Genomic DNA, 23,293 nt, shown 5'->3' on the forward strand with positions numbered 1-23,293 from the left:
GATGGAGGAAGAAACAAAGGAACCTGAGCTAAAGGTCCCCATGGAAGGAGGACTAGGTGGGAATTGCCTTCTAGGTACTAATGAAAGCTGGAGGGGGAGCGATAGGAGGCCGCTGAGGGAGCCCTTGACTCCTGCTCAGCCAGCCCCCAGCCAGTCCGCAGCCAGACCAACTCATCCCTGTGGGCCCCCCACTGTGTGCAGGCCTCCCGCCCCCAGCAGGACCCAGCCTCTCTGGCTGGAGCAGGACTGCCTCTTCCCTCTGCCGGCTCTGGGGTCCCAGGCCCCTGTCTGTGAGGGGTGGAGCCCCTTGGGGATGCTCCTTCAGGCATTTGTTCTGGGCCACTGAGGACTCTTGTTCACTTTAGCTGGACCATCACCGGGGCTCGGGGCAAGCCACCCTCTGTGGCCTCTTCCTGCATCCCACGCACCACACGCACTCTCCTCCACGCGCACGCATGTTGTCTGCACTCCACACAATTCCCAGGAAAAGCTGCCACACGGGACCATCCAGAGCATCTCAACATGATAAAAGCACTGCACGAAGCTCTCCTTTGATCAGCAGGTCTCATCTAGGGGTGTCTTTGGGCTAGAGACTGCCCTCCTGAGGGCTTGGGGCCCTCTGGGTCCAAATAAAGCTGTCTCTGACCACAGTTGTAAGCAAAGTCTTTTCTTCCCGGACCCCTTCTCCAAAATCCCCAAGGAGTTTGAATGTTGAAACCATTTTAAGTAGTTACAAAATTAGAAATAAACACGTTTTTCTCTCTTCTTCTCATGTCTGTTAACTAATCCCAACTACTAGAAAGCCTTTTGATGCCTCCTTAAACTAACTTGGATGCTAGTCTGTGTTGCAGACGCAAGAAAAGACTTTTCTTAATTGTGGCACTTCCTAGCCTGTCCAGGCTGAGCACCTTCATTCAAATCTTGACATTGTTTCTCAACTTTATGGGCATGGAGCTATAACTTCATAGTGGGAGCCAGGAGCTGAAAGGAGTGTTAAAACTGGGCCACCTCTTTTCCATGCAAATACTGAGTGCCGATTGAAGACAGAGCTCTGATTGGCTGTTAGGGAAAGTGCTCAATCTGGCTAGGACCTTGGCAGCCGGGGGAGGCAGGCACCGGGAGGAGGGACTTGAGGCCAAAGGCTGTTTTGGGGGGGATGAGAAGTATTACTCAGGGCCTTTTTTAAAAAAGAATAAATAAATTTATTTCTTTATTTCTGGCTGCGTTGGGTCTTCGTTGCTGCGCGCGGGCTTTCTCTAGTTGCGGCGAGCAGGGGCTACTCTTTGCTGTGGTGCGCGGGCTTCTCATTGCGGTGGCTTCTCTTGTTGCAGAGCACGGGCTCTAGGCGCACGGGCTTAGCTGCTCCGCGGCATGTGGGATCTTCCAGGACCAGGGCTCGAACTCGTGTCCCCTGCATTGGCAGGCGGATTCTTAACCAGTGCGCAACCAGGGAAGTCCCCCCCCCACCGCCTTTTTTTTTTAATTGAGAAACTCACCTAACAGGACCATTTTGAAGTGAACAATTCAGTGGCATTTTGTACATTCACGATGTTGTGCAACCATCACCAGGAGCTTTTTGATTCCTTGAACCGGGTATTTCTCTTTTTTCATCTCCATAGCTCTCCCCTGCCCCAAATCTCAAGGAACCACTGGGTAGAGTGGCTGCAGGAAGCACCACGAGGTTGAGGGTTAGGGAGGCCCCTACACCTAGATGCCTCCGTGTGGACTTCCGGGTTTCTTTTTACCTTGCCTGTCTGGCCGACGTAGTTAAGAAGCTTTTTGCTCTTCATCCCCAAGCATTTGCCTGACCAAATTCTCCATAGATTAATTGTCTTCTTCCTCCCCTAGTGGAGATCCCACTGGGCAGCAAATGAAGGCGAGTCCCTGTAGGGTGTAAAGGGCGGAAACGGCGAGCCAGAGAGATTGTCAGGGTTGTGCCCCATGTAGAGCATCCTCATTTTGTACAAGTCCCCTGTTCTGGAAAAGTCTGGGAATCAAATCCTCTTTTAAATATAAAGGGATGGTATCCTGTAGTGAATTCTTCTGTAAAGCAGAAGACGCTGGTAATTCGTGTGGGTTGAAAATGTGAACTTTCCTACATTGGCTTGGCCTAACACTGTCTGGAGGTCAGACAGTGAACCTTTTCTCTCTCGTCCTTGGGCTCGGAACACCAAGCCATCCAAACCTTCTGAGAGGCCTTTGGAAGACCTCCTCCTTGGGCCAGATTACAGGCAGGCATGTGACTGATTTCCCTTTGACCCTTTGAAGAAAAGAATAATATCCAACCTACCCAAGGGAAAACAGACTCGTTTTTCGTCCTCTGTCAGAAAGAATATGGGAGCTGGGGGGAATTGTTGCAGTTTGGGTTGGGGCATTGGAGGAAGTATCAGGACTGCTTTTCCTTCCACTGATGAAAGGGTTAGCCATTTACCACTTGAGGTCACTGAATCACAGGTTTTTGTTTTTCCTGCCAGAGACCTCAGCCATATGACCCCATGTCGAAGACTGCTTGTTTTTTGTTTTTCTCTCCTTTCATGTCCCTCAGCTGGTGACTTGGTTGGAGGAGATGGGGAGGGGTACGATGGGACCCTGGGACATAGAGAAACTCTGATTGCCAGGGTCACAGCTCACATTGAGTACTTTAAAAAAATTTTTTTTTATCAAGGCAAAATTCACATAACATAAAAATAACCATTTAAAAGTGAACAATTCAGTGGCGTTTAGTGTGTTCACAGTGTTGTACAACCACTACCTCTATCGAGCTCCAAAACATTTTCATCTCCCCAAAATGAAGCCCCATACCCATTAAGCAGCTGCTCTCTACTCCCACGCCACCCCCCAGCCCCCTGGCAACCACCTGTCTACTTTGTCTCTGTGGATTTGCCCATTCTGGACATTTCATAGAAATGGGATCATACAGTATGGGGCCTTTTGAGTCTTACTTCTTTCACGTAGCGTCATGTTTTCAAGGTCTGTCCACGTAGTGGCATGTTTTTAAGGCTGAATGATATCCACTCGTTTGGATAGATCACATTTTCTCTTATCCATTCATCAGCTGACGGACATTTGGGTTGTGGCCACCTTTCGGCAATTGTGCCTAGTGCTGCTGTGAACACGCGTGAACAAGTATTTGTTTGATTCAGTATTTGTTTGTTTTCAATTATTTGGGGTATATACCTAGGAGCGGGATTGCTGGGCTGAGGGTTCTTTTTGAAGGCAAGGAAAGCGGAAAGAACTGAAAGTTAAGGGGAAGGCAAGGGAGAATCAGGGAAAAGGAGTCACTCCTCATCCTGATTGTACGAGAAGACGTGTGAGGAAACGTGCCTCAAAGCTGCCCCGTCAAGCAGACCTTGATGGTTCCTCTTGTATGCCACTCGTGGGCCTGTTCCGACTTTGGCATCTTTGCCTGTGCCAGTTAACTTTGGGCTGTCTGAAAAAGGCAAATTCACCTGCAAATGACAAAGATCTGTCGCCAGCGAGGAAAATTAGAGGAGTGTGCCGGGGTCTCTGAAGGCAGCTCCAAGAGAAGAGCCCCAGGAATGTGGTGAGCGAGGGCTGCTCTGATGGAGTCCTCGTGTGACCTGTGTGGGGGACAGCAGTCACTTGAATGCATATGTTCCGGACCCAGGCTGAGTAAGCACATGACTTTAGAGTCTCGCCTTATAGTAATTTCTGCCCTGCCGCCCACTTTTTTCCCCATGTGTTTATTATGCTCTTACTGTGTGCCAGGAACCTGGGCTTTGGTACCAGGGAGACAGTGATGAACAGGACAGACGTGGGCCCTGCCTTTAGGGAACTTACGATCTCATTCCTTTATCTTCCGGGACACCTAGCACAGGGCTAGGCACAGAATAGACACCTACCTGACAGAGGCCTTTGGAAGGAATTACTTCTAACTCCCAAATGGCACACGGTACAGAAGAGGAAATAAGCTGGCAGCCGTGACCTCAGAGTTTTTTCATAGAATGCACAAAAGAGCTAATGTACATGACGATAGGTTTTCCCCTCCGGCTGCTCAGCCATTACTTGAATGCTTCTCTCTGACTGCCTTTTCCTCTCGGAAGAAACCCTTCATCTCCTAGAAGGTTGCTAAAAAACGATTTCTTTCAGTAGCTCACAACAACTGATGGGCATTTTTGCTGATAGAATGTGTGACCCAAAGGGAAGGTATATTGGACCGTGGCGGTGCCTTCCATCCGGGAAGCTTAGCTCTGCTCCTTTAAGAGTGGCTGCCAGCTTCCTCCTGGGATTTGGTTTTCAGGGGGCACCCTCACCTCACCTGTGCCCTTTGGACTCTCTCCTGTCCTGTTGCCCAGGTGTCACAGCTAAATCAGCTTGTCAACTGTACTACGTGGCATATTGGCAACCACTGGGCCATGTGCCCACAGATGACACAGTTGAATTTGTCATGGAAACCTGCTTTTTGTCCACGTGGGGCTGAGAGGTGAAACAATTCACCTAGATGATGCTTAGCTAGGGAACAGGGAGGCTAAGGGGTGACCTGATGTCTGTTCTCAGATCAAGTGAGCAAAGGCTTTAAAATGGGGTTTTTTTGGAGAATTTGGTGGTCCAGTGGTTAGGACTTGGTGCTTTCACTGCCAGGACCTGAGTTCAATCCCTGGTCGGGAACTAAGATCCCGCAAGCCATGTGGTGCAGCCAAAAAAAAAAAAAAAAAAACACTGAGTCCTAACCCCTTAGCCTCCTTTTTTCCTAGTTTCATCCATGTCATAGTGTGTAACAGCACTTCATTCCTCCTAATGGAGGATTGGATAATATTCCATAGTGTTTATCCACATTTTTTTTTATCCCTTCATCAGCTGAATGACATTTGGGTTGTTTCCACTTTTTGGAGCTTGTGAATAGAGCTGCTGTGGGACATTCACGTATGAGTTTTTATTTGAATACCTGTTTTTTTAATTCTTTTGGGTATATACCTAGGAGTGGAAGCAATAGGTTTTCATGAGGATAAACTTGGCCATTCCCCTCCCTACCATGTTTTCAAAGATGAAACAGAAGGAATTGTGCTTCCTTATCTTACTTTGAATTGGCAAGATCGCGATTGGATATATGAACATTGTGACCAACAGGGAATTGAAATCCTGGGATAGGTCTAGGATTCTGCTTGCAGAGTAATTCCCTACATCATTTGAAGCAGGGGTCGCAGGCCTAAATGCCTTTAGGCTGATCGTGTTAGAGAGCAGAGCAGGCTGGGTGGGGCCTGCTGAATTGGAGAACGCACATGTCGCCTCTCCCTCCAGCCAACTGTTGACATGTAGGAATGTGGATGCAGTGTTGCCAGATCTCCTGATTTTTTTTTTCAAGAAAAGTTGGAAATCCGAATTTTTAAGTGAAATTTCCCAATTTTAAAATGTTAGAAGTTAATTAAATTATAGGGGTTTAAAACACTGGGCCAAAACCTAGACAGTAAGCGGGCTAGAGCTGGTTGTTGGCTGCTGGTTTGTAACCTCTGATGGATAGCAGGAAGCGGATTTCTCTTGGGTCGCTCCCAGCCCCTCTTATGGTCCTTCCTTTCCATCTCCTATTCTCCTAACCCCATATGGATATACTTTGCTTCTAGGTTCCTTCTCTAGCCTACCTCCTTTTCTCACTTCCCTCTCTTCTTTCATCAGATCACCTCTCGGATCTTCAGGGCCGGGCAGAGGGTGATCCTGGCGTTTCCTGGGACTTTTACAGCAGTTCTGTGTTGGGTAAGCCTTAAGTGGGATTCTTCCCACCCTTGTCTACGGCTCAGAGGTTTGGGATCTGCTTTGGGTTTCACTGATTCTTCTCAAAGCCAGGAGTGACCTAATGGAGGTAGCCCTTCTTCACTCGTTAGTAGCTTACAGGTCCTTTCAGCCCACACTCTAGCCCATGCCTCCCCCAGACTCAGAACTTGTTGGCCAAAACCAGGAGATGCCATTGATTTGGAGAAAGCCATCCGCCATTAGCCCTCTACCACTCCCCACCCTGGGTACTTGAAAAATTCTCTCTTTTCCAAGTCCCTTTCTCCTCCGTTGCTTTGTCCTAACCCTGCCAGAAGCGCCTATGTGCGTCGTCACCTCTTCTGGTATTGCTCACACTCCAGAGGGACCCAGCCCCTCATCTGGCAGCTACCATTCCCTCCCTACCCTGCCCCCAAGATGCACACAGGGTTTCTGAGATGATAGCTGCTGTCTCCCAAGCCCTTAGCCTTCTGGCCCGAGCTTTCCTTTGTTGGAAGAGCAGTGAGCCTTTATCTGTGGCCGTCATCCGGCATTCACCCATTGGACCAGGGGCTGCAGATCGAGGGAGGCGCCCGCTACTAAGCTTGGGGGAAGCTGGACCAGGAGAGGCAGGCCACACCCGAACACACGGCTGGGGAAGGGAACAGGCTGAGCCCCCTCCGGGCTTCTGGGGACGCCAGCAGGCTTTCTGGTGGCTTGGGAAAGCTGCAGTTTGAAGGGCAGGTGTTTTCCCTTGCCTTCAACTGCCGATGACATCTTCAGGCTTCTGTCTCCAACAGTTGGGCAGTGTATCCTTCACACCACCTTGCTTTTTTCCGGTTGAAAGGTGGAGGAGTATAAGGAATCGCTGGCCACAAAGTACTACCTCCCGGGGCTAGAACTTTCACATGCCCTCCCAAGGCTGTGAGCCATGACATCAGAGACACTTGGCCCTGACTGGGGATCTGGTTCGTCTGATCACCCACCGCCACACCTCTTTATCTTGTTGGAGCATTTCTTTTCTTTGGTCTTAATGCATGTAGCTAAGTCCTAATTCCCTGTATGATGTCTTTACAGAGGAAAAAGATGGGTTTGCCTGTGACCTCCTCCATAATCCTCCTGGGAGCTCCGATCAAGAAGGAGATGATGTGGATGGGGATGATTTTATGTTTGAGCTCTCAGACAAGCCTCTTCTCCCTTGCTACAACCTCCAGGTGTCAGTGTCCCGCGGGTGAGTGTGTGAGAGATCTATGAGGACCAAGCACTAGCACCCCGGGCCAGGGCCCGCCTCCCTGAGAATGCTGGAGAACTCCAGGAGGAAGCTGAGACCTGGAGAACAAGTGCTAGAGCATAGGAAAGATAATATATGACCAAGTCCAGCCTGACTTTCCAGCCCAGATTAGATATGTTCAGAATAGCTCTAGGTACATTGACTATGTGTGTTTTGCAAAACCAAAATCTCGATTCACTCTCTGAAGGATTTTTGCCCTGTTCCTGGGTGTAAGAGATGATCTGGGAGATATTTGGGCTGGTGAACTATTAGAATCTCTGGAACATTTTTGTGGTTTCTGGGGACAGCCAGACAGAATATTTGAAATTGAGATTCTTGGAAAAGCCGGGACATATGGTTGCCATAGCTATGGGGCCACCGGGGTCCTTAAGTAATCCACAGGCTGGTTTCTCATTGCCTTAATGTTGGCGAGATGATGGCGTGGCTGCTGTCCTCTCAGATTACCGTGCATATTATAACGAGGATCACCCGTTTTCAGAGACTAGGATATACTTGATACTTAGCGTTAGACTGAACCCAGTTTAACCTTTATTTGATGATTCAGAAGGGAGTTCAGCAGCCTGCAGGGCCGTGGCTGAACCGGTTAGGAGGATGCAGGATACACTGTCCTTTCGTTCTTGGCCTCCATCATTAAGTGTCCTCTTCTTGGTGTCTTCACGTATTTCAAGTACCTTTGCAGACACTTTTAAGGATACTTTTTCTTTGATACCTATTTTTAAAATATCAGACCCTATGTTTTTTTAAATGAAAGCACATGAAGTGCACATGATAGACGGGGAGGAGGGGGCAATGGATTAGGAACCCTCTGAGGGAGCCCCTCAGTTGACGACTCTAACCACCAGACCACAGTTTCTTTGCATCCCTTCCCGCCTGGCCTGATAAGAATAAAAATAGCCTCTATGATGACACTAGTAGGGATCAAGTTTCACGAGCTTTTGGTCCTTATTCTTCTGGGCATAAGCTGATCCCTGAGGGCGGGGCTGGGCCTCTGGGATATAGTATTGCACAGTTAATTAATTCCTCCAAAGTATTCAGCACCTCCTTCTCTGAAACAGGATCTTGGGCCCCAGGCAGTAAAAGGACCGGGGTAGTGTGCTTTAGGTGCGGACAGAACACGGGGCAACCGAGGGCCGCGCACCACTCAGCAAGCTGGGCGGCAGGCAGGTTTTCCGTTGAGAGCTTGGTACCAGCAGAGCTGGTTTTCCTGATGTTACATCCTCCAGCGCCACTTCTGAATCTGCCCTTCCACACGGCTACAGCGCGATGTGAATGAACATTTATGTTCTTAAAGAAATGTGTGTGTGTGTGTGTGTGTGTGTGTGTGTGTGTGTGTGTGTGTGTGTGTAGAATGATGACTCCGAGGCCCTGTGGCTTTCAGAAGTGCCTTCTGACTCATCAAAGCAAGACTGAATTGTGATCACCAATGTTAATGTTCTGAGGGGGTTTTTCCTCCATTCTTGGAAAGCGATGTCCAAGTGTCTGGCATCTGTAGTCCCTTTCCCTTAACCCAGAACACCCCATTCCCTGATTGTGTGAGATGACAGAGGTTATTGTCATTTGTAAAAAATGCTGCATTTCAGGGATGAGGACTGTGGGTCTGGGTAGAAGTTTTAGGTGCTGTACAGAACATTCAATTCCAGAAACATGTCTTAAGCAGTTGTACCAGGTCAAACCCTGAGGGCTAGAATATAGCTCTGGCCTTCAAAGAATCTCCAGTCTGATAGAGGACACAGACAAGTATACCATTAACTCTAATAAAAGACCGAGTTCCTAAGCAGATTTACTATTGTAAAAAACTCAAACAGTTCAGAAGGGTGTCCAGTGAAAAATAAAAGTTCCAGTCCACCCCAAGTCCCCATTTCTGTGCCACAGAGAGAACCACAGTTTACATTTCTTGTATATTCTTTCTGAAATGGGCTCTGTTACAGGTATTATAATAAGGGTACAAGCCAAGTGCCATGAGACTGTGGAAGATGGGATGAGCAACCGGTTACATCGGGGGAAGGCTTCACGGGTGACAGGGAGTCTGCACTGGGCCAGGGAGGAGAGGAGGATGGAGGGTGTGGCACGAGCAAAGGCACTGAGACATTCAAGTTCAGAAAACAGGGCTAGTCCTTCCTCAAATGGCTGGTATTTGGTGGGATGAGGATACAGTGTGCAGTGTGTGTATGTGTGTGTGTGTGTGTGTGAGAGAGAGAGAGAGAGAGAGAGAAAGGGAGAGAGAGAGAGAGGGAGATTGGGTGGAGACAGGGCTGAAGGGGTCGAATGGGGTCGTGTTTGAATGAGGTCTTGCATGATAATCATGCTAAAGAGTTTGAAGGGTTTTTTGCTGGAGATACTGGGGATCCATTGAAAGTGGTTTAGGGAGCGAGTGAAAAGGTCCGATATTCTTTTTAGGAAACGAAGAATAACAGAGGACCCAGTGAGGGTGGGTGGGGGGTGGCTCTTGGCAGAGCGAAACCAGTTAGGAGGCTGATGCAATATAGTCCAGGCTAAAAGTGGTAAAGGCTGGAAGTGGGACAGTGGAATGGCGAATGGCGAGGAGGGACAGCCCTGGAAACAGGGACCACTGACATGGGGATGCAGCGTTTCCTCGTGGTTTAGTCAAAGCAAGCGTTTGGCCCGGGCCAGCCTAGCAGCCCCCCTCCTGACTGCCCCCAGGCTGTCGCCCAGTCGGGTGTGCTCAGCAAAGTCAGACTGGCTGTAGCTGTAACGTGAGCTCCGGCCCTGCAGAAATGATGGTGCTCCGCTGGAGAAAAAACTTGTCTAATGCATTCCAGAGCCAAAGAGAAATGCCTTTTGGATTACCCGCAGTTTAGGCCTTTCTCCACGGCTCCCCCTCTGCCGGGGAAGATCTTGGAGAACAAGGAGGCAGGGGAAGCAGGAGTGAGAACAGGAAAGGGAAACCAGACAGGCTGGCAGGGATCGCTGGGGGCAGAACTGGTCCCAGCAGATGGTAAATTCCAGGTCACGGTGCGGGTAAGGCCTGGGGAAGCCTGCTCAGAGTTTTAGGTTCTGGAAGGCCCATTTCCCTCCCGCTCCCCGTTTTTGGAAGAGGTCACCACTCATGGGTTGAGTGCTCGCCATTTAGCTGAAAGCTGGGCCTGCCAATGTAGGGGACAGGAGAAAATATTCACCTCCGCTACACTCATGGGGTCTGTGGCTTAGTGGAGGGTGGCCAGACCGGCAGCCCTCCCACCTGCTCCCAGCACCCCACCCCCGCCGCCCCGTCCCCTTGGCCCCCTCCCCTAACTCCCATTCTTGCCTTTTCTAGGCCCTGCAACTGGTTTCTCTTTACCGACGTCCTGAAGAGGCTGAAGCTTTCCTCGAGGATCTTTCAGGCTCGGTTCCCGCACTTTGAAATCGCCACCTTGCCCAAGGCCGAGTTCTACCGGCAGGTGGCCTCCAGTCAGCTGCTGACCCCCGCCGAGTGGCCTGGAGGCATGGACGCCACCTCCGCCCCAGGCTCCTCTGAGACTGTGGAGCTGGTGCGGTACGAGGCGGAGCTGCTTCGGCTCCTAGGGTCCGAGGTGGAGTTCCAGCCTTGGAACAGTTGACCGGGAAAACAGCCCCTCCCTTTTCTTCTTTCTCCTCCCAAGTTCACCCTTCCCCCACCTCCCATGTCTTTCCCCCACCGAGCACCAGACTGCAGAAAGAGGCAATAATACGGACCAACAAGAAGCCGCCTTATCAATGCCAGCATTAGTGACTGGATTGTTTTTTTGTTTTTTTTAATTTGGTTACAGTTAGTTCTCATCTCCCTGTCATCGTCATTGTTGTCGTGGTTGGTGACGGGGGTGGAAAGTTGAACTCCACGTCTGAGGACAAGAGGTCCCAGGGGTGGTGGGAGGTGGCGCCAGGGTCCCTTGGACTGGCCTCCTTGTGTGTGACCAAGACCAAACCTGGGCCCTGGGTGGCCACGGCCTGTCCGGAGGAGAAAAGAGAAAAGCCCAAATCTCTGAGCGCCCCCTCTGTTCCCCTGTGTTCTTTTGTCTTCCATAGTATTTATTTTATTAGTATTTAATTTGTATTGTTTCATTGGTTTCTGATAAGTCTGTATCACTGTGACGATTTGAGACAACTTGTTGTATTGAGGGACTTTCTTCACCTCCTTTCTTTGTCTTTCTCGATTAAGCTCTGAAGCTGTTCCCTCCCTCCGAAAAAGTTACTCCCAGGGTTTTTTCCACCACTGGGGAGGGGGCGGGGAGGGGTGGGGGGGCCACTGGCCTGTGACTAATGATGGTGGCTGGTGCTGGCCCAGGTCTGGGGGGTGGGGGGTGAATCCTGAGTCTTTGGTGCTCACCCCTCCCCCAGTTTTTCCCGTTTCACCCTCCTGCCCTTTGCAGCAGCCCTGCTGTCTCGAGATTAGTGTTTACTGGGGAGGGGAGGATTATGGGAGTAAGGGGTTAATGAGTGACTCTTATGGAGGAGAGTTGAGAATGGGTCTGAAGGATAAGGTAGCCCCCTCCTTGCTGTCCTCACTGCCCTCCTCAGAGTGCACAGTATGGGTTTGTTCCTGCAGCTTTCCCCCCTGCGCCCCCGGCCTCCCTGGATACTGAGCCTCTCGGCTCCCCACCCTTGTCCCCATCTCTCCCCCTTGCCTGACTCAGAGCACCACTTTCCTCTCTCTTCTCTCTCTCCTCCCTCATTCTCCCTCTGCCCCCAACCTGTTCTCCTTTGGAATCTGCAGAGGGCTCTGGGATTGCCTGCCAGATGTTGAACCCAGGCCTCAGCTATTTCCTAAGATGAGGGCAGGAGACTGGTCTCCTGCCGGCCTCCACTCCTGCCTGGGGACCTGGGGCTGAGTGTGTGGCCCTAGCAGGCTTCCCTTCCAGCGCTGGGTTTGTTCGTGGAGAGAGGGGGAGGTGCTTGGGCTGCTTCTCTGTCCCGGCCCCCTCTGTGGCGTTGTCTTTCCCACTCTTGTTCTTATTTTTCTATCGATTGCTATTTTTCCGAACAATCCTTGTAGAGAGTGTGTGCCATCCAAAGGCGGGAGGGCCTCCCTACGGCCAGCTCTGGTTGGAGATGGTACAGTTTTATTGTACAGGTGCTAAAACAACAACAACAAAAGAAGAAAATGGAAAAAAAAAGGACAAAAAAAAAGGCAAAAAAAAAAAAGCCAGTTTGAGGATGGGACAATCTGTTCTCTGGAGACTCCTGACCCTTGCAGGAGCATTGGTGGTTATTTTCTTTGTATTGTGTTTGTTCTTTGTCCCCAGGGGGAAGTTCTAGGCCCCCTTCTGTAGGACTGCTCCCCACCCCCACCATACTGCCCAGTTGGTTTTGAACAGTTGTTCTCCCTTTCTAAAAAAAAAATATATATATATATATATATATGTGTATATATATATATATATATATATATATATATATATAAAGATGAGGGGTTTTTTGGGGTTTTAACTTTTTGGTTCTGTTGGGGGTCATGGTATTGTGTGGTTTATTTTATGTTTGCCTTTACTTTTTTGCATTTGGGTGTGTATTCTGGCTGCCCTTTATGTTTAATTTTAAGCAACTGGCTGTGGAGTCAAAAACACTTGCATACTGAAAAACCTGTGTCAGGGCTTCTGTCTCCTGTCTTCTCTCCTCCCCGTATTGGCTCTTCCGTGGTTACAGAAGGTGGGCGTCCCCATGAAGTCAGTGGGGAAAGCCCTGATCCTGCTTTGCAGTTTTGGGTCCTTATGGGCACAGCAAATGAGGACAAGGTGGAGTGGCCAGTGAGCATTTGGGTCACTGGGGCAAGATCTGGAGAGGAAAGGAAAGGCCGGGGCAAATCCCGGGGGTGGCCAGTGGGGAGAATTGAGCACCTGCGTTGGTCTGGCGCGGGGCGGCGGGGGTTGGTGGGGTCCCCCCCGGGCGTGCGCTGCACAGGAGGAGCATGATGCGGGGAGGGACCACCTTTTAGGTGGCTGTGAGGGATGCCGCTCTTTAACTCAAGGAAATCACCTGCCTGCCAGCTCTCTTTCCTGCCCTGGGCCACCGGTGTCAGCAGCTGACTTCATGGTCTTGTCACTGCCCTCACTGTCATGCCGGTGTGCCCCCTGCCCCCGTACCAGTGCAGTTTTTCTGTGGTTCTGCTTTCCTAAGACCCTGCTACTATGGAGGCAAGATGCCCATCCTGGATTTTACAACTTTTCTCCCTACTTCTGAAAAACAGTGGTAGAAGCTATAATTCCTTCTGACTGCTGGCTCCAGAATGAGCCCGTTATTGTTTGAGGGGAACGGGATGCCTGCAGGCCTGGGATGAGGCCCTTTTAAGCTATGTTCTTAGGACCTCTCGCTGTGGCTGCAGTCTCTGGAGAGTCGTATCAGCGTACAGGCCAGGGGTCTGTGTGTCTGGCCGACAGGAGCCCAGCCAGCCCCAGGAGTGATCTGTGAGCCTGCACTTACCCACTTTCTGATCCTGAGGCCTCGGGTTCCCAAACAACACCTGAGGCCATGTGGCGAGTGCAAGGATCCAGCTAAGCCAGGGATGCTATGGGAGCTCAGAGGGATGGGCAGGGGCACAGGGTTGTTCAGAAGTGATGCCTAGTTGACAAGTAGGAAAATGGGAATTAGGGGTGGTAGGGAAGAATCTTTGAACTAAGGAGACATCTGAGCACAGGCTTGGAGACAAAGAAGGATAGTATGTGCAGGAAACTACAACCCACTTCAGTGTCACCGGAGCTAGAAGGTACAGGTGGGGGAGGAGGGTGTAGGAGCCCTGCCAGCCATGCCACGGAGTATGGCTTTGACTTTTGCCTGAGGTGATGGGGAACCATGGGAACTCTTTAAACCAGGTATGACAGAGTATTTTTTTGGTTTTCTTTTAATACATTGGTAAAATGTGCTGGAGGTAGGACAGGCAGAGGGAGGGGAAAAGGTGATCCCTTGAGATTCAGAAGAAAGGATGAAGGGAGAGTCGTGGGGATGCTGTAAGGATTTCCATTTAGGGCAGGAGGGACATGCTGTGGGCAAAGTCCGAATGACTCCAAAGGAATAGGTGATGGTCCTTTGGGGACCCGTGGACAGCCATGGGTGTTTGGGGTGTGTGGGTGTGCACACCCCTTTATTTCTCTGGAGAAAGGGGATGAGTTAAAAGCGGGACCAAACAGCAGTTTCTTTTCTTGCTTTTGGGTTCCCTTCCCCACACCTTTTCTGGAGTCCTCTCACTGCCCTTCTGCCAGAGTGGGAAGAGCAAAGCAGGAGGTACGGACTGTGAATCCCATAAAGCAGGAGGTAAATCTGCATCCCTGGTCCGGACTGGGGTGAGGACGATGGCCTCTTATTAAGTGATCTAATCCTTTCAGTGCGGCCTAGGGGAAAGAGCCAGCCCACCACTTACCATCTAGGCTGACTTCGGGTGAGAGAGAACCTAATCTTTCGAGCCTTCATTACTCCATCTGCCAAATGGGGCTCAATTTACTGCCGACGGAAGAGAATCACACTGAGTAAACATGGCTGTTTAGCTGAAGTTAGTTCCTCCTACGTGCTGAGGTCACGAGCTTACAGTTAATGATGGTCTTACCAGAATGTTCATTTTTGGGGTGCAGGGTTGAGAGGGAGGCCCTGTTCAAGTCTCCGTCCTCTGAGAAAGGACGACCCGCGATCTATTTGGGTTGGGGGGGCGGGCGGAATTGGGCGGTAAGCTCCTGCCCCTTCCATATTTTACCCTGTGCCGGGGAAGCTTGTTGGGTGCTTTACGGTGTCCCGTCGCTGCTAAGACAAGTGCGTGTGTGGTTTGCGGAGGATGAGGTCCGCCCCAAGGGCGACCTGCTTAGCTCCCAGGGGGAGGGGCCAAGTGCTGGAGCCTTCTGGACCCCGCAACAGGGCGGGCCAGGCTCCACGTGTTCCCCGAGACCACGGGTTTCCATGGCGAGGCGGGCTGCTAAGCTGCAGCGTTGGGCAAACGGACTCGGACGCCTCCCAGGAACTCGGGCTCACGCCGCGGGCGGTCGGGGCCCTCCGCGCGCAGACGGCTGTCGCGAGTGCCTCGATCACTCTCCGATTTCAAGGTTGAAAGCGGCGGTGCGCGCAAGTGTAGCTAAACGCAGGCCGCGGTGGGGAGGTGGCCAGGCCGGGCGCCCCGCGACTGGGGGCGGCGGCCCGGTCTCACTCCCGCCGCCCGTGCGAGAGTGGCGGCCGGCGCAGGAGGCCAGGCCCGCCGCGTGCTCACCTGCTAGTCCCGGAGGCTGGGGGTGGGTGGCTGCGGGGCGGGGCCAGGGCGCGACCGGCCAATGGGGAGAGGGCATTCATTCGACTGCTGAATTCCCCCTAGAAAGGGGAAGGGGAGGGGGAGGGGGCCGGGGCGAAAGTTCCAAGGTAGTGAGCGATGGAAGGCCTTGGTGGGGGCCGGAGCCGCCCAGGGACAGTTTGGGGCGCAGGGTCAGGACAGAGGCAGAGGAAGATGCCGGCCGCGGCCGCCTCCGCCAAGAGCGGCACGCCCCGCCCTGGCCGCCTCTCCCTTCCCGGGCTCCGCTAGGTCACCCGCCCGCCTGCGCCGGCTCCATAGCGCCACCTGCTGGACGCAGGCCGCACGCCTGGCGTGCCAAGGCCGAGGCTCTCACAGGCTGCGACCGCCTTGGCCTCCCAGGCCTGGGAGCAGCCGGAGGGGAATGAGCGCACTCACCTCGGATCCAGCGGCTTTGGAGCCGGAGGCAACCGCCTCTTTAAAAATACATGATGGGGTCAGAAATACTACGATCGTGAGAATACCTTCTTGTTCCGCCCCTCCCACAGGGCCTGACGCTTCTACCACTCAGTCCCACCCAGGGATGAGGAAATAGTGATGAGTCTGTCCCAGGAAGGGGGCAGCAGAAAAGGGCAGGAGTTCAGAGTCTTCGGGGCACCTGGTGGCAGCAAGGCATTGCTGGAAGCAGCCTTGGTCTCCTTGTGGACCCTGCTGTCGCTGTCCTGGGGTGGCTGCAGACGTGGGCAAGGGAGGCAGGTGCCTGCAGTGCTATATGAGGGGAAAAGAGCCGTGGTAGCCCCCAAGTATGGGTTGTCCTTTTCTCGCCCCTCTTGCCTGCCTTAGTATAGGGCTGAAATCCCCATGGTTAGAAACAGGACTCATTCATTCTTTCAATAAACATTTATTGAGCACCTACTGTGTGCCAGGCACTGTGCTAGGCGCTGGGGATACATCAGTGACTAACACACAGTCCCTGTCCTTGAGGAGCTCACAGTCTATCGGAGGGGAAACATACATAAACACATAGCTAAGGAGCTACCATGTGCTAAGTGCTACAATAAGAGGTATATACAAAGTGCTGTGGGAGCTCAGAGGAGGGAGTAATGCATCAGCTGCTGGGGGTGAGGAGCAAGTCTCTTGACTCTATTAACCATTGCAAAGGCAGGGATGTTGTTGCCACGTGACCCTGGTTGAAATGAACCTGTCTCCTGAGGCTCTCCTCTAGCCCTCTCCCATAACTATATCAGCACAGGTTAGTTTATCAGATTAGCTAATTTAACACTTCGAGTAGGAAAGAAACTGGACAGGGAAGTTTCTTTAGGGGCAGGGGATGTTCAAAGTAGTAACAACTCTTGGATGCTAAGGCTGGGGGGTGGGGTGGGGGTACCATGAGGGCACTGAGCCAGGGAGGGCAGGCCCTGGGCAGTGGAGCACCTGGGGTGAGTGCCTGTGCAGAGGGGAGGTTGGAGGTCACCTACCTCAAACTTTGGTCCCCCATCTCTCACCAGCTCAATCAGTAACCGTCCGCTGATGCTCACTAGTTTCTTCGTAGTGTGCCCTGCTCTTTGGGTGATACAGTCCCCTGCCCCTCAGAAGGTAATTGGGGAGACTAAATAGGTTCAGGTCATTGAGGATGTAAATAACAGTTTGTGATTATTATAGAGATGTCACAGGCTGCTCACAATCGGTTGCCAAAACTGCCAAAACTGGTCTGGGGAGGCAGCTTCCATGAACCAAGACTTGAAGGATGGATACAACTTAATTGGTACTAGCGGGGTGGGAAGACCATTCCGGTTGAGCAGAAGCAAGTAAAGCAAAAGCACAGAGGTGGGAAACTCCAACAGAGGCACATTCAAAGGCCAGCCAATCCACCCCTTTGACTGGAGCAGTACACAGGTCAGGGAAGCAATGCTGAGCCGACTGAGGAAGTCAGGCCCTGATGGTGAAGGGCCTTGCCAGAAGGTCGAAGACTTGGGAACTTGTCTGAAGACAGAGCTGATGCTAAGCGCAAAATACTTCTGGAACGGCTGACCTGAGCCCTCAAGTGCTCCCCCACACCTCCTCCAGGACCCCTGGACTGCCTCACGATTCAGAAAATAAAGGGTTAATGCCCAGCTGCTCAGAACAGATTGGAGGTTAATTTTTTTTTTTTTTTGGCCGTACGCAGGCCTCTCACTGTTGCGGCCTCTCCCGTTGTGGCACAGGCTCCGGACGCGCAGGCTCAGCGGCCATGGCTCACGGGCCCAGCCGCTCCGCGGCGTGTGGGATCCTCCCGGACTGGGATCCCCTGCATCGGCAGGCGGACTCTCAACCACTGCGCCACCAGGGAAACCCGGAGGTTAAGTATTTTGAGTGTCACCCCGACCTGGAGGCATCCTGGCAGAGGAAGAACAGAGGTGGTGCCCTGGCAGATTGGAGGGGCTGAGTCGGATCACCCTGGGGGGCTGCCAATATGTCTGGGGACGGGGTTAAGCTCTGAGTGAGTTTGAGCTAGGCTGGGAATGTGGAAGAACGGCCAGATTTGAGAGACAATGGCAAACTGCGCTGGAGTTCAGGAAATGGGGCGGGGACAGGGTCAAGTGAACACAGCCATCAGCTGGCTCTCAAATGTCAAGCTTAGGTCAGGAAGATGGTGGCAGCATTAAGAGAAACAGGCAAGTCATGATGGCCTTTTTGTTTCGAAAGGTTTTGTGTGTATGGAGGACTTTCAAATAGCCATTTTTGATAGAGGGGCACTCTTTGAGGGACTGACAGGCACCCGGGTAGAACTGTCCAGCAGACCGCTAGGAATGTGAGCCACAAGCTGAGGAGAAGAGTGAGGGCTGGAGCTCTAGATTCCAGACCCAACCCAAAGAGCCCTCCTGGAGCCAGGAGGGTGGATGAGGCCCTTGGGGGCACCCACATGTAAAGTGGTGGATGTGGAGCCCGACGGGCACAGAGAGAGAGGGTGACGGAGGACTCGGATGAGCCCAGCTAGTGCCCAAGGGGATGGGAAGTAGTGTCATGTGCCGTGAGGGCTCACAGGGGCCAAGAAGTGTGAAGAAGACCTTCGTATGATGAGTTCTATGGGGTTGGGGTGAGGGGGGCAGGGCCAGTCTCAACCCACGTGGCACCTTTGTGCCAAAATTACTTTTAAAGGTGACCCCCTTCAAGATGCTTTACTTTCCGCCACCAGGAAATGGTCATAATAAACTGATTTTATTAGAAAAAAATCACGTTAACGCCAAGCGCTGGAGACGTGTGAGAAATACACCTGCACAACCATGTATGCTTCCCTCCTGGGGGGAGAAGAGGGAGAACAAGAGGACGATAATGGGCTTGGCAGTGACCAGAAGGAGAGAGAAGGGCAACCAGGGGAGGTAGTTAGGTCACGTGGCTGGTTTTGTGCCAGGGACATAGCAAAGGTCCTGAGGCACTGATTCACATTAACCAAATTCACCAGATAATATCACTGTTTCCAAGGCTGACATATTAGAGCTCTTAGGCTGGCTCTGAAACGTGGCGGAGAGAGGAAAGCGAATTCACAGAAGAGACAGGGGACAGGATGGAGGCCCCAGGCCGAGGGGTTGACTTCAAGAGAAAATTGGCTGACCCCTTCTCAGAAAGAGGAAAGATGGAAGGAAGGCACATGGAGAGACAGGAGGAACAGGGAGCTCACAGCTGCTGGCTCCCGTCTTCGTGGAGGAGGAATCAGGGTGAGGTGAGAAAGCTGGAGGTCAGGGGCCGCGGCCCACTGGAGGTGGTCTGCTGCAGCGGTCGCGGAAGTGGCTGGGTGGACCGACCTGTGAGGGGAGTAGAAAGTAGGCTGAGCAGCAAGTAGGCACGAGCGGGGACAGAGGTGGGCCCGAAGCACACCGCTACTGGATTATCCGACTGTCCCCGGCCCTGCCTGCCAGCAGGGAAGCGGCAGGGGCAAAATTAATCAAGAGGGAAGCCAGGATTCGGGGTGCAGGGCAGGGCGCCCGTGAAGGCTGGTATTACAGCCCGAGCCCTTGGCGCAAACATCCAGCTAATTTAGCCCCCCTCCCCCCGGGGACGTTGTGGCTGGGTCTGCCCCTGGAGGGGCGCTTCAGCGAAGCGCTCTGGGGAGCTGATGTTTCCGGCCTGCTGGCTAATGACTGGTGGGCAAAGAGGCTGACCCCAGGAAGAAAGCGTCTTCCCCAACACACATGCTCATCGAAGGTCTCTTCCCCTGGACCTGCTCCAGCTCTGTGACATCTCTCCAGATGTGGCGGCTCCAACCTGTACCCCATAGGTTCAGAACAACCGAATCTTGGTTTGTACAAAGGGAACCGGAGAAGGCTTTCCCTTAAAACAGAAAACTCCCCATCTCTGTGGCTGACCCACAGAGAGACACACACCCTTGAAGACCTCACAGCTACACCCCCGTCCTCACCAAAGAAATGGAGATACAGACCCACGAGTACACACAAATACATACAGAGATATTCACGTACGGGATAGTAAGTACTCTGTGGAGGGAAAGAAGATGGTGAAATACAGTCAGGCAAAAAGACTCTTCTCACGAAGCCCCTACCCCAGCCCTGGCTACAGACGTCTCAGGAGGTCTGCCCTCCGTCACCAAGTCAGCCTATTACCCCGACAAGAACATAGCCCCTAGTGCTCTTGAAAGCTGTGGTCTGACACCAGGGATGCTCCGACTGGGCCTGTCTTGGCCATGGTGACGCCGGGCAGGGGTGGGGCACGGGGGTGTGGTGTACTGACCCCCCACTGAAATATAAGGGCAGGTGCACTCCTTCAGTCAGGCTCTTAGAGGAAGTCCATATACAAATGCTGCTCCACTTTGCCTGGTGGGTCACACTTCCCCCCAAGCCCTCCGTTTATATGTCATGGGGCTCCATCTTAATGAGGGAAGTGGGGTTGAATGGGGAGAAGGGGGCTGGGGTTGGGGATCTGGTCAGTAGGCTCCCAGATGTGGTCACACTAGGCTCAGCCGTAAACAGGGACCCTGAGCCCGAGGAGAGCTCAAGTTCAGCCACCGGGGTCAGCCCAACAGTGGGGCGGCTGGGAGGAGAGAAAGTCTGGTTTCCCAGAAGGCTCGGATTGTGGGAACCCCTTGCAACTACCTGGGTTGGAAGTGGCTGAAGGTGAGCCTGATCCCTCAGGAGCTCCCTCAGGGTCTCTTCAGGAACCAGCAGCCCCTCCATGGGGGCCCCAGTCATCATGCCCTGTACATAGGAGGAGGGCCTCAGAGGCCCCTCCTTAACCCCAGGGGCTGCTGTGGCACCGGAAGTCCTGATGAAGGCCGCAATCACAGTCCCGGGGGGCTGAGAGCTGGGCCCTGCTGGGCCAGCCCCTGTGACCGAGGGTGGTGCTGGATTGGTCGGACAGTTGCCCCCAGCCAGAATTTGGGGGAGGCTACTGAGAATCAGCGGAGCCCCTGGTGCTGCCACCTGGTTCTCTTGGAAACTGGTGTTCAGGGGGAAGGAGGCCTGCAAAGTGAAGGTGTCCTTGAAGGTCGAAGCAGGCGGAACACTCTGGAGAACGAGCTGGGTTGAAGCAGTAGTACTGGCAGGAGGCCCGTTGGTCAGCACTGTGGTCAGCGGGATGGTCTGCAGGGTCAAGGCCGAGCCTGATCCGACAGGGGCCACTCCTAGGTGGATGTTGCTGGGCACTGAAGAAGTACTGAGGAGAAACAGAAAACAGATTTGGTTCAGGTAGGAGGCTCAGAAGGAGGGCACAGGAGGAACGGAGCTGAAGGCGTTTTCTTTGTCGTCACTTTGGCTACCGTTTGTTGAGCACTTAGTAAAGGTCAGGGATCATTCTAACTGGCTGGCATGCAGGATTTCACTCAATCTTCCGATCAGCCATGAGTCGAATAAGATTAACAATCTGATTTTACTGTGTGAGGAAACAGGAACAGAGAGGTTAGGTAACTTGCCCTAGACCACACAGCTAGTAACAGGGACACAAGGCTTTCTGACTCCAGAGCTCGTGTTTGTCACCGCTCCACTCTACTGCCGTCCCTCTTCAGAAGAGCATCCCTGTGGCCCACACCAGCGTAGTGACAGGTACATACATATAAACCAGACGAAGGCCAAAGTTTCCACGGAAAATTGGAGGCACCTTAGTGTGGACAAGAAGTAGCAAGAGCTTTCCTGGTGGGCTTGGAGGGCCTGAGGAAGGCAGGATGTTGCCTCTTTTCTGGAGTGGAGGAGGCTTGGGGGGACGAGCCCAGGAGTAGAGGCTCCCGGTGGCTGCTTGGGGAGCACTCTGGGGTAACAGAAACAGCCCCAGCTGGCAAGAGAAGCACCCCAGGTCAACAGCTGGCTTGGCCGTTACATTGGCGTGTGACCTCAGGCAAGTCACTTTTCCTCTTTTAACCAACAAGTGTCCCACTGGCTTCCCAGGGATGCCACAAGGGTCCCAGGAGACCCGAGAGAGAGCGGAGCTTTGCAAGAAGCTGAAAACGCTCCCCATCACGAGGTACTATGGGAAGACTTGGAACGGCCTGGGCGCACTTACCTCACAGCTTTGGTGCGTTTGGCCTGGCTCTCTGGTGGAGAGACAAGCACCGTGGAGGTAGTGGGGATCTCCTCGTCTAGAGACAGTCCCGATTCCAGACTCGCAGATGGCTGTAGACCAACGTGCTGAACCTTTGGCTTTTCCCAGGGAGTGGCGCCCTTGCCATGCGGGGCAGCTCTGGATGATACCCTGGAGCTGGCTCGCCGGGTGGTGCTGCTGGACGAGGTGGAGGGAGTGGAGGCCTGAGGGGATGTGGCTGGGACTTCACTTCTCTCGTCCTCATCTTCAATCACCACCAGGTCCTTGGGCATCTCCTTAAACTGGTACACCAGCCTCTGCCCTTCCACTTTGGCAAGGATGCCTCTTTGGTAGTAATATCTGTGGGACACGGGACAGAAAGTGGGGGGTGAGCCAGGGACACACCACCCTCCCGGGCAGGGTGCGCACGAGGTGGAGGCTGGTCGGGGAGCCAGACGGGAGCCCAAGGGCAAGGGAAGGGGTAGGGCCAACTCTCGGACTTGGAAGGCTTTTATGAAATTTCTGATATCTCCCCCCTGATGACCCAAAGGGTCCACAAGCAGGGATTTCAAATGCTGACCCCCATCCTGCTTTGGGGCAGAGGACGGGAGTGAGTGAAGGATGGGAGGGGTGGACGATGGGGGTTCAGCAGTCCCCCAACCTGAGAGACCGACCGTGGGTAAGTCAGGCCCATCTTCCTGGACCCCTAGCTTGCAGAATATGAAGGAAGCCCTTCTTGGGGATGGGGGGCCCTAAAGTTCTCTTTCTGCTCTAAAAAGAAAAAAAGGCTAGGACAGAAATGCAAGAGGAAGGGGACTGTCCCTCCCAGGCGGGACCTGGGAAATGGGCTGGGGGGCAAGCAAACGGGAGAGTCACAGGAATTCCCTCCTCGGAAGAGCGTCCCGGTGACTCAGGCCACAGGAGCGAGGCACTTACACATCACCCAGAGCCCAGTCTTTTCAGGGAAAATTGGAGGCCCCTTAGCGACGGGACTCCCTGGACAGAAGGAAGAGCTTGGTGACTCCTCAGGGCAGTGGCTCCTACCTTAGTGCCCGTCCCATCGTCTCATAGTTCATGTCAGGCTTGTTCTTCTGCTTCCCCCACAGCTTGGACACCGCTTTGGAATCCACCAGCTTGAAGATACCTTTCTCTCGCTGGGTCCACTTGATGTACTTGGGGCAGGTGTTCCGGTCTTGCAGAAGTGCGAGGAGGAACTCCCACAGGTAGATGGTGCTGCCTGCAGAGTGGCAGGCGGTGAGGGGGCACCCAGGCCCCCCGGCTCCCTACCCGCCTCACCTGCCTCCCCGCCGTACCTTTGCCATCCTTCGATTTCTTCCGAATGGGGATGCTGGGGTCAGTGACGGGTGAGGTACTGCGGTTGCCCTTGGTCTTCCGGACTGTGGGGGGATGGTGGGAGCAGGGTGAGGCTGAGCCCAGCCAGGGTGAGCGCTGAAGGGCGGCTCCTGGGAGGGAGGGCCCAAGCGCTCACCAAGTTAGGTGATGAGGCAGACAAGGCAGAGGCCCCGGGAGGCCCGGGGTCACTCTCCACAGGCACAGCCTTCAGGTGCCCGCACCTGCCCAATGGCCAGCCCTCATTTTCAGGCCCCAAAGGTAGAGCAGAACAC

General features: G+C 53.1%; 2 protein-coding genes across 8 annotated transcripts in view; one reads left to right on the forward strand and one right to left on the reverse strand.

Annotated features, from left to right (window-relative positions):
* The window catches only part of BCORL1 (BCL6 corepressor like 1), a 60,380-nt gene extending 49,207 nt beyond the window's left edge, over nt 1-11,173 (forward strand). For all 3 annotated transcript variants that reach the window (XM_079910903.1, XM_079910902.1, XM_079910904.1), the window contains 3 exons: nt 5,632-5,709; nt 6,781-6,934; nt 10,269-11,173. In XM_079910903.1, coding sequence (XP_079767029.1) covers nt 5,632-5,709; nt 6,781-6,934; nt 10,269-10,551 — 515 coding nt within the window. In that variant the 3' untranslated portion in view covers nt 10,552-11,173. The remainder of the gene's footprint in view (nt 1-5,631; nt 5,710-6,780; nt 6,935-10,268) is intronic.
* A 6,726-nt stretch (nt 11,174-17,899) lies between these two features.
* The window catches only part of ELF4 (E74 like ETS transcription factor 4), a 38,525-nt gene continuing 33,131 nt past the window's right edge, over nt 17,900-23,293 (reverse strand). For 3 of the 5 annotated variants that reach the window (XM_079911443.1, XM_079911441.1, XM_079911442.1), the window contains 4 exons: nt 22,982-23,065; nt 22,713-22,905; nt 21,651-22,028; nt 17,900-20,810 (listed from right to left, as the gene is read on the reverse strand). In XM_079911443.1, the coding sequence (XP_079767569.1) occupies nt 20,006-20,810; nt 21,651-22,028; nt 22,713-22,905; nt 22,982-23,065 (1,460 nt within the window). In that variant the 3' untranslated portion in view covers nt 17,900-20,005. The remainder of the gene's footprint in view (nt 20,811-21,650; nt 22,029-22,712; nt 22,906-22,981; nt 23,066-23,293) is intronic. The other 2 variants (XM_079911444.1, XM_079911445.1) reach the window with 2 other exon arrangements.

This window comes from Stenella coeruleoalba (genome assembly GCF_951394435.1).
Source record: "Stenella coeruleoalba genome assembly, chromosome: X".
NCBI lineage: Eukaryota > Metazoa > Chordata > Mammalia > Artiodactyla > Delphinidae > Stenella > Stenella coeruleoalba.